Source organism: Corvus kubaryi, unplaced genomic scaffold, assembly GCF_017639235.1.
Source record: "Corvus kubaryi isolate FWS band 111438036 unplaced genomic scaffold, C.kubaryi_AGA036_p1.0 37341, whole genome shotgun sequence".
Taxonomy (NCBI): domain Eukaryota; kingdom Metazoa; phylum Chordata; class Aves; order Passeriformes; family Corvidae; genus Corvus; species Corvus kubaryi.
In genome coordinates, this window is record NW_024581112.1 from 5,659,490 (window position 1) to 5,670,351 (window position 10,862).

The 10,862-nt window shown below is 47.4% G+C and overlaps 1 protein-coding gene across 1 annotated transcript in view; it reads left to right on the plus strand.

Annotated features, from left to right (window-relative positions):
* FSTL1 (follistatin like 1) overlaps window positions 1-8,359 on the plus strand; it is a 52,857-nt gene extending 44,498 nt beyond the window's left edge. The window contains exons 7-11 of the mRNA XM_042031722.1: window positions 728-846; window positions 1,671-1,783; window positions 2,981-3,091; window positions 4,788-4,885; window positions 5,147-8,359. Of these exons, the coding sequence (XP_041887656.1) occupies window positions 728-846; window positions 1,671-1,783; window positions 2,981-3,091; window positions 4,788-4,885; window positions 5,147-5,191 (486 nt within the window). The 3' untranslated portion in view covers window positions 5,192-8,359. The remainder of the gene's footprint in view (window positions 1-727; window positions 847-1,670; window positions 1,784-2,980; window positions 3,092-4,787; window positions 4,886-5,146) is intronic.
* Window positions 8,360-10,862: the final 2,503 nt, after the last annotated feature.

The window sequence follows — 10,862 nt, forward strand, 5'->3', positions numbered from 1 at the left end:
ATCATGCAGCAAAAATTAGGTGGCAGCAGTCTGTGTGCAGGATTAATTTTCCACTCACAGGAATGCAGCTGTCTCTGAGGGGGTACAGCAGTTCCTGCTGCGTGCCCAGCACTGTGGTGTCACATCTCCAAACAGGAAGGCAAAATGCAATTACTTCTGTGGGAGTACAGCCAGGATTTTGGGGCTAAAAACGCTGCTCTTCAGTGCCAGGAGCCTTGTCAGGAGCTTAAGAAGTTGATGGTGAGATGTTGTGCTATTGCATTAAATTTTTTCCCTGGTATCAGCAGAAAATTGCTTCCTGTGATTTTCCCTTTTGTCACTGTCAGAGTCCAGGCACAGCTTTGGATTTACACATATTGGAAAGCTGACACCTCCTTGAATGCAACTGGTCTGCTTTAAGGCAGGACGTATATAAGAAAACTAAGAGCTGGCTGGAACAAAGAGGAGAAATAGGGTTAGAGCCATAAATCAAGCAGCAGGAGGTGAATGAAAGGCAGTGTAGCTTATCTGTGAGGACAAGGCTAGAATCATCTCTCTCTCATTCTGAGGCTAATATGGATATGTTGCTGCTTTTCTCTGAGCCTCTTGCTTTGTGAAAAACAGGGATAATGGAACTTGTCTCACTAAAGCTTCAAAATGCTAAGTAAATATGGAAGAGGAAGAAGGAAGAGGTGTACCTTGAACCGATAAATTAGAGCCTCTCACATCTTCCCATCTTCCCCTGCAGAGCTTTGATGATGGTGATTCTCGCTTGGACTCCACTGAATTCCTGAAGTTTGTGGAGCAGAATGAGACTGCCATCAACATCACCACCTACATGGACCAGGAGACCAACAAGTTGCTCAGGTGGGCAGTGGACAGGGTGCCAGAGGGAGGGCAGATGTGGTAGAACAGAACATGGAAATTCACTCATGCTGCTGGGGTTTGTAGTTTGGATTTGGTGTCATGAAAATTCAGCACTAAATCTTACAGACCAGAGCTACTCTGCATCCAGCTGGTGCAGACCAAATATCAGTTAGGGTTTGCACTGACAAAGATAACTTTGTATGAAGTGGCTCCTCACTTAAATAGGTGTGAGCACCACAAGAGGAGCAGTCCTATCTCTACCTTTCATGTTAGGCATGTATTCCAACCCTCTTTTGACTTAAATCTAGCACTTGTGCAGCCAGAAGGGAGTTGGGTGACAGAAGATTTGTCATCTTCTTTCAATTTCCTAATAAATTAGCTTTCCAGAGGACTTCCCTCACCTTTTGCTTACAGCTAGATCCAGCACAAGGAAGATGGTGGGAAAACACCGCTCATATGCAGCGTATAGTTTGAGAGGTTCCCTTTCTCTTAGTGTGCCACTCTGTGAGAAAAGGCTGCTTGTGGTTATGCTGTGCTTGCACCTCTACCTGTGTCACAGCATGTAGGTGTCAACAAATGTGGATGTCCTATTCCTGCTGTTCTGAATATGCCCCCAATGCTCAGCCCCTTGCCAGAGTATTTTGTGACTGTTTTTATTTTCTCTGTATCCCATGAGGTTTCCTTAGAGAAGCCACTTCTGCCAGACATCTTAATGGAGTCTCCCTAGTTATTACTGTTTTTACTCACCTGCACTCTGAAGACAGTAGAACAGGGACCAGCCTAGCACAGCCCTGTGCAGAACAAGCCTCTGTGTTTCCTTTCAGGGGACTCTGCGTAGATGCCCTCATCGAGCTGTCAGATGAAAATGCTGACTGGAAGCTCAGCTTCAATGAATTTCTCAAGTGCCTCAGCCCATCCTTCAACCCACCAGAGAAAAGTAGGAACTCCTCACTTATCTTGGGGAACAAGAGGGGTCCTGGGAAGGGAGGAAAGAAAAGAGATCAGCTTCAGGCCAGACATCGGGTGCTGTAACTCCACTGCCAGAGATAATTTTAATATATGCCTGCCTCTTATCCAGCAGCACCATTGTCCCTGCATTGTTGAAAGTACTGCTTTTTCTGTCCCAGAGCTCCTGCAGCCCTTGTAATGAGAAAGGTTTGGATTTTAGAAGCAAGGACATAGCTTGAATGGGTATGGTATGCTTGTAAGGTCAAGGCATGTATTTAACAGTGCAGAGATCAATCACGTGAGGAGTTCATGGCCAGATAACTTAGGAAAATCAGACCAGACCAAAGTCCTGCTATGCTCTAGCTTTCACACAGAGAGCCTCCCTGATGACTATCTCAAAGTTCACTATCCTTCCAAATCCTGCTTAGTGATCCAGTTGGTGTGAAAGCAGCTTAATGTTCTACTGACCAGGTGTGCATAGCCAGTCATCTCATTGTCTCCCTGAGGGGTGAGTCCAAAGGGGCCAGACTTGCATCCCACTGCAGTGGCACTGAGCAGCAGGCAGAGGCCATGCTTTCTTGGGAATATTAAGTTGAACTTGCTGTTGCCTGTTTCAGTGAGAAACTAGGGATGCTGCACCTTCCCTGGAAAACTTCATCGGCTCGTTATCACTTAACACCTTTGAGTGCTTGGGGGGCGTTGACTTAAACATGTAATGTAGCTGTAAGAAGAAATGTGAGCTGAAATGAGATTTTTTTTTTTTTCCTTCTTTTCTCAAGGCAACATACATAAAATACATAAATACATAAATCATTTCCCCACCTTATCCCTACCTGGATCAGAATAACCCAAGCTTTCATTTCAGGGGTTCTTTTCTTTGTATAACAGATAAGGAAATTCAAACAAATCCAACGCTGAGATTTCATTTGGAATTGAGAAGTTGAAATGTGTTCTTCTGAGGAAGAAGAACAAAGTGTTTGACTTTCCCAAAATTATGTTTTGGCTGATTTCACTCACCAAATTCAGCATGAATATTTTAGTCATTAGGAAACTTCTGGTGGTTGGGGGAAGGAAGGCTTCACCTTAAACCTCATACCTGTTCTCTCTCTTAAAGCATCTCCAAAGTAAGTTGTCTTTAGCCTGCTCACTATCTCACAATCACTGCCCTTGTTTTGTGCCTCTTCAGAGTGTGCCTTGGAAGATGAGACCTATGAGGATGGAGCAGAGACCCAGGTGGAGTGCAACCGCTGTGTCTGCGCCTGTGGGAACTGGGTGTGCACCGCAATGACGTGCGAGGGTCCGTATGCTCTCCACATAGTTACTGTGTTTGGGTTTGGACAAAAGGAGTTCTCGCTCTCTGCCTTTCCAAAGGCACCAGCTATCCAGGTTTCTTCTCTCTCCAGCTTCTCAGCTTCTCCATGAGTGGCTTCTGCATAACCCTCACATGTTCCTTGTTAGTCAAACCCAAGCTGGTACTGTTCCAGAGGTCAGAAAGTGTGTAACTGAGCTGGGGGCAATGCTGCTGGGGTTTGTAGTTTGGATTTGGTGTCACAAAAATTCAGCACTAAATCTTCCAGACCAGAGCTAGTCTGCATCCAGCTGGTGCAGACCAAAGAGATCACTGGCTGCAACTGTATGTGTAGGCGTGAGCAAGTCAGCTTTCCTGTACGTGTGTCTGTATCCTCACTGTATCTGTGTTTATGGAATTTGTAAAAGAGGATCTAGGATCCTGTCTTGATCCAGAGGAAATATAGGAAACTTCATCCAATGCAAAGGAAGCACTTTAGCTTCTTGCCCCAAAAACTGTAGAATGATGGTGATGAAAGAAGGTGGTGCTCATAGTAATGCAGGGTTGTTTGTTCCTCCTTTGGAAGGCCCTTAAACTTGCACAGCCACGGTACAATTGTGAGAGGTCATGATGCAGTTGTGAACAGCAGCTCTCTGTTTCACCTTCTCACAGATAGTCCAGGGCCAGTGGAATGCCACCTTTTCCCTGTGTTGGCAAATGTATGGGTCCTTCCTAAGGAGTCACATCCATCCTACCAGCATGGTGCTGCATTTTTCTGGCCTTCTCCCCTAGCAACTCAGCCCTTGCTGCATTTTTCTGGCCTTCTTCCCTAGAAACCAGGCCCTTGCATGAGCTTTGTTTCAGTGCTGTGTGGGACCTGCCAGCAGTACACTGGTTCAGATCTATAGTCAGTAGCTTGGGCAGAGTAGGAGAGAGGGGAACAGCAGCAGTGCATACAGAGTTCTTCATGTTTATCTGACTTTCTGCAGCAGAGCCTTCAGGATCACCTCAGCCCAGACTTAGCTGTAGCAGCAGGAACTCACCTGAGAAAAGACAACTGTAGTATTAATAGAGCTGCCAGAGGAGCTGTGTGTAGGTGTCATAGATTAAGCAGCAGAATGAGAGACTCTTTTTGTTGCCTCCCCAGAAACAGCCTTCAAAGTTGCTATGCAATACCTGTTCTTGCTGCCTACTTTGTTCCCTGCATCCATGCAATGGGATAACAATTCCTTGACTTTCTGCCCATGTCAGAGCAGCAGAGGGGTTAGAGGAATAATGAAACTGAAGAATCAGATCAAACACATCAGCAAGTTGTATCTTCATTGAGTGAAATTACCTCTTTATTAGATATCAGTTAATGTACTTGGGTAGCACTGAGCTTCCATTTACTCCTTACAAGAGGCAAAGATGTTTGAACTAATTATAGGTGTTTCTTTTGAATAATATGCAGCCTCTTCCATGTTTTTTTATTATCAGTCACGTGGGAGGGAGAGACAGGGACAGACTGGACACCCAATTTGTGAAGTCCCAGGCAGCCACAAGGCTCGTTCTCTTTCTAGGAAGCCAGCCCATACCTTCCTCCTGCAAAGGCTTCTTAAGCTCGAGGGATGCTGTGGCTGACCTGCCTCTCTTTGTTCTTCATGGTTCAGCATCTGAAATGTGTACCCCCTGTCTGCAAAACACTAAACTCCATTTCTGTTTGCAGGGAGGAATGAGAAGGTGCCTGCTCAGAGACACCGACCTGATCAAGATTTGACTGAGGAGGAAATGGCCAGATACATTCAGGAACTGCAGAAGCATCAGGTTAGCGTGAGGCTGGAAAGGTCTGCTTGTACTAAGTCTCCCCTTGCCAGAGGAGTTCCCTCTGCTTCTGTTACTTGGAGACTTCTGGTAGAAGGGGGAGCACAATAAAAGGGGGATCTCTTACCTGTGGGGACACATACAGGTGTGGGGCTTTAAGATACAAGCCAGTGTTGGCACTGCCTGTGAATGAACCAAAGGCTGCAGAGCACCACCAATTCCTGTGTCAGTGCAGAGCTTCACTTCTGTGCTCTCTTTCTCTAGGAGACGGCTGAGAAGACCAAGAGAATGAGCACCAAGGAGATGTAAGGGGCCTCCACAGCGGAGGAGCCCAGGAGGATGGGCCCAACCTGCCACCCTGTCCTCCAGTGCTGATCTCAGTATGCACAAGTGTCTGCTACAGTTGCCCAGTCACAGATATTTACATGTATAGCAATGGGTTATTTGTTTTGTAATACACAGAGAATGGGGCCAGGAAAGGGGAGCAGAGCCCACCTGTTCAGGGAGCTTCATTGCTGGGACCTTGGAAGGCTGGGAGGGACTGACAGCAGCCTCTGGGACCCTTTCCCAGAGCAGACGGCTGTTCCCTCCAGGAATTAACAGGGATTTCTTGTTCCCCTGGATCTGGGGAAAGGATGGAGGTCACTGCTGGATAGAAATTCAATCATTACAATTGTCAGCACCAGCTTTGGCTGCAAAAATACAGGCCTGGCAGTTTTGTGGCTGAACACGTGTGCTGCAGGGCATCATTATCCAAGGACCTTACCCTTTGGTTTGAGCTCCTCAAAGCTGGTCAGCCTGGTGTGACACCTGGGAGTCATGGTGCCATGCTGCTGGCATGAGTCCAGCACATTCCTCCTTGCTTTCCACTAGACTGTCCCCATCAGCTCCTCCAGTACATTGTGGGCTCCAACACAACATGGTTCCTTTTGACCTCATCTCACTCGTACTCTCCCTGCCCCCTCCTTAGAGGTGCTATCATATTTTTTTCTTACCACATTCACATGCTGACTCCCCCTTTTAGTTTTTGTTTTGGGTTCTTTATTATTTTATTTCCTATGGTAGTGATCCAGCTTTTGTATGTTTTGTAGCTCTAGATCTTTCAAGAAAACCCAGCGTGTGGGTTTTTGTTGTTGACAGTGCTGTAATGCCCATGCACAGTTTGTATCGCACTGCGCTCAGCCACCACAAACACCACAGGCAAATTGTGAGCCTTGCACTACAGGGTATTTCCCAACTGGGGACAGCAGTGTCCCTTGTGGGAAGAAGAGACAGGGCTGGATGTAATTAGTTTCACCAGACACAGATTGCCACTGCAGCTCTCTAGCTCTCACTCCCTTAGCTAGCATTGGTCATGTGCTCAGAGTCTGTGCTCGTGCCTCTCTTAATTGCCCAAAGCAGTCTAGAGACAGAGGGACCAGGCAATCCCATTAGTACAGTATCTTAAAAAGCTTAACTACGTAGAAAACTGCTTAGTTGTGCTGTTGGTATCGTCTTGGGCTTTTTGTCTTCCTCTGGGGTGAGGCAGCAGCATTATTCTTCGATTCCAGGTATGAGTTTGGAGTCAGGGCTGGAAGCCTCATTACTGGCGCATTTCTCAGTGTCATTGATCAGACCACCTTTGACCACTCTCACATTCCTTCATGGGTCAGTTTCATCCCACACGTTTCTCAGAGCATTGGTCCTAGATGTGAATGAAATGCTGTTTTGTTCATAGTCACCTCTGTAGCCTGAAGCCCAGCTGATTTTCTTATGCAGTTGTCAAATGTACTTCATACACACCTGAACACCCATGTTCCCTTTGTGCCTGTGCTGTGCCTCCCAAGCAGTTGCATGTGCCCTGAGACAACTGCTTGTGACTTCCCTCTTTCTGTTTGTGAGCAACTTCAGCAATTGTTGCTGGGTGTCTTGCAGTCCCTATTGCTTACTCAATCAAAATTCCACTTGCATCTGCAAAAGCATGTCTGGTTTGAGTGAAGACCAGCAGGACTTTTGTCCCAACCTTCCCCTTTTTGCACAGTGCTTTCCTTGGAGAGGAGGAATGAGCTGGTACCTAGAAGTATAAGAAAAGAAGAAAGCTTGGTCCCTCCTGTGCTCTTTCCTGTGAGCCAGGTGTGTTAAAGGCTGTCTGGTCTTTGAGCTGTTTTCCTGATGTGAAGCTACAGGACTTCCATTGACTTTGGCAGAGTGCCACTTTTCCAGTGAAAACCATAATGTACCCTGCCATAGAGGTTTTGGCATCATAAATACACAAGGAGTCTGGGTTTTTTTCTCACGAGGGCCTGGATTTGAGCAGCTTTGACCTGTGAAGGTGAGAGGAATGAGTCCATATGAGCTGAGGGTAATGTGGACAATGCTACACTGGGACAGAGTCATTGTGTTCTGGTGACACTGGAAGAAGTGGTTGGTAAAATAGGAGCACCCATTAGACATAGCCTTGCTCCTTCCCAAGAGTATAAGTGAAAGGGCTTCATGTGCTGGATCTGGAGTCACAGGAACATTGTTAATAAATGTTTTGCTTTATTCCAACCCTGCTCTAAAAGGTAGTTAGTGCCTCCCAGATCACTTCCTTCCAGCTTGGATTGTTAAAGTGCCTTAGAGAAAACACAACAGCTTGCCTTAAAGGCTTTCCCTGGATGGGGATAACATCTTGTTCAGTCAGGAGTATCTCCAACTGTGAAAACCAGAGCACGTGCAGGAAGGGGAGGCGAAGGCACGGCTTCAGGGGTTCTGTAGGCTGCACTGTGTGTGATGTGTTCTCTGTGCCCTCCTGTCTGCTGGGGCTGTGGATGGGGGTGGCTGCTGGGGCAGCCAGAGACCTGTGCTGGCAGCTGAGGTTTACAGAGCTTGCTCTTGCACTGAAGGCGGAGGGATGGGCTGCGGTCTCCGGCAAGCTGAGCTCTCTGAGAAGCCATACAGCAGATCCCAGGGTAACCTGGGGCAGCAGGCTGGGAGTGCAGCAACAGTGTCTCTGGAAGGGGCTGCGGCCTGTGGAGCCTCTTCCTCCTTGTGCCCTCCCAAAGGGACGCGGTGGAGAGCAGGGCAGTTCTAAGGGCAGCAGTTCTCAAAGCGGACCGAAACATCTCTGCTCCCTGCACAGAGGGGAAGGGCAGCCCAGACTGAGCAATGCTCAGGCTGCTGCAGGCTGGTCAGTCACTTAACTCCTGCAGGGTAACCTGGCTGCTGGGGAAGGAAGTGCTGAATTTCAGCCATTGCCCTCTGGGACGATTGCTGTACAGACTACAAGGGGCAGGGAAGGTGTTTTGTTTTGTTCTGTTTTTTTCCAAAAAACCAAATTTAAGCAACAAACAAAGAAATCCCACTCCTCCCTCTATATTCCCTCCTGTACGTGTGTGAAATTTATCAGTATTCTGTAGGTTTCCTTAGTGCACTTATTTTACTTGATTTTGTAATTTTTTTGAAGCAGGGGGGTTTGGATATTACTGCCAAATAAATGAAACAAAATTTAAAAAATAACACTTGTTTGGTTTATTTTTCACAAGCCACACAACTTGTTTTCAAAAAAAATCATCTGTCTTTGCACGTTCATACACAGATCTCAGTGTGTTGGACAAATGTGAGACGTGACTGGCTCTGTTTCGTAGCTGGGGCATCCGGTGCAAAGGACCCATAGGCAAGTAAAAACAATAACTAAAGGCCTTGAAAATATGACTGAATGGTGAAATAGCCTTTAATGGTGTTGTATGGCAGGAGGAAGTGTCCTGCCATTTATCTCCCCTGTAACTGTAATGCCACTGCTGTGAGCGCTTCTGTGCAGATAATGGTCTGAGAGAAAGCTCCCTTGCTTTGTTCCACTTGGTGTGCTCCTTCCAAAGCTGTTCAAAAAAAACCCCAAACAGCTCACAAACATTGCCTCTTCCATGTATTGTTCACACCAAATGGCCTCTTTGGCAGGTACCAGCTGCTGCACATGCAGTCTTTTCTGTGGCTTTTCCTGCCCATTCACTGCCCAACTGCAAAGTGAGGCTGCTTCATTACTGCAATTTCTACTGCAAGAATTTCCCAGGATTTTAAGAAGGAATGAATGGAAGCGGCAGCCACAAATTTAGCTAGGTGGCACTATAAATACTTTGCCATGTGCACCATGCATACTTACTGAAGCAAAGTGATTTTGAGGTGGGAAAGAGGAAAAGCAAAAATTCTGTTGCCCGCTGCTTGTAGAAGCCTGGGAAAAGCCCTGACCTGTTCACGGAGTTAAGCACATCTGAGTATTAAATTGCTGCACTATAGCTACATACCCTTAATCCCAATTCTCCGGTGCTGTTAAGTTTCAAGTTGAGAAATAGGCTATTTAAGTGGTTGATCAAGACTCTGAACTGCATTTGTGAGGTATTTATTAACTTGAGTTCTGAAGACAGGAGCAAACTCATCTATAATAAGACTCAATTCCTGAACCAGGTCACAGGACACACCTTGAGAAGAACCAGGCTTAAAGCACTACAGAAGACAATAGCAAAATCCAGATGACCTTACTCTTGTGCTTACATAAACTCTCCTAAAACTCTCCTGGAACAGTACAATCTTTGTAGAGTGGGAAAAATTATGTATGTTGATAAGTTAACAATATTGGTGAAGTGTCTGTCCTGCAGCTATCTCTGGGTTCACAGCACGGCTTACATTTGTGAATCCACAGTCTTGGAAAACAAATTAAACAAGTCCAATGGAAAGTGACCTGTTCATTCCTACCCACTATTCTTTCTTGAAGGCTGAGCATAGCCCTGACGAGTTCCTCCTCTCAGCAATGGGAGCTGTCACATCAAAATATTTGGCGTGGTGAAGTCCAGAGTTCATAAGAGCACCAAAGGAAGGACAAGTGGACCATGGATTTCGTCCACAGTATTCTGGACACCTTTGAACTCAGCACTGTTGCTATTTCATGCGTTGCTTTAAACCAAGGTTTGTACAAGCAAACTGTGATTTGTTTCTGTTTCTTCCAGTCTAAGATGACAGACTTTTGTGTACATGAAGTGTTTTGAGGAGGTGGGAGGTTGTTACTCCCTTCTTTTTGGCTCCTCTACGCATCACAAGGAAGCAAGTCTGCTTCTTAAGCCTGGACTTAGTTCACGCAATATCCCCTTGGGTTGTGAATCTTCTCGTTGTCATCACATATAGCTGCTGCTTCTTCCCATGATTACTGACTACACTGATGTTAACTTGTGTTCAAAGAGCAATGAACTGAAATCACGGATCCTGCCTTGCCTGTTTGTATACGTATGGTACGACAGGGGTCAGCTCCACATCGATCTGTGACCAGCATCAGACAGTTCCGCCTGACAGATGTGTGTTATGGATTAACTCCTGCCAATGCCCCGGCTCAAGACCAAAGCTGTCTTTTCACATCTTTTCACCCACTGAGGTACTTCTGGGAGTATCTCCGTTTTGGTGCTCCACGGCAGCAGCTCACAGAACCATAGAACGTTTTGGGTTGGAAGGGACCTCAAAGATCACTCAGTTCCAATCTCCCTGTTCTGGAGGGACCAAAGCAGATCAACCCTTGGACAAAACACCCGCTGCCCAGGGATACTGGGCCAGGCTCCGCCGCCAGCAGCCACAGCGGAGAGGCCATGGGGCACACGGGTTCAGGCAGCACCTCTCCTTCGGGCTCCGAGGATGACCAAAAGGGGCAGAGGGAAGGGTATGGTTTAAGTTTCCAGTTGGCAGTTCCGGTGTCCCGAGCTCGGTGTAAAACACTTGGCAGGGAGCAGCTGGCATTTCTAGCCGGCAGGCCGCTGCGGGCTGTGGCGGTACCCGGGGGCGAGTGGCGAGGCCGGGGCAGCCGCGCCTCAGGGCAGCCCCCGCCACGGGGCCGCGTCCCGCACCTCCTGCGCATCGCCCTCCCGTGCTCGTTCCGGGGCCGCCGAACGCTCCCTCTCCCTCCGCCGCCCACCCCCGGGCGCCCCGCAACCTGCATGAGGAGCGCTCGCCCCGCTGCGGCGCGCCCGGGATCGAGCATGACGCG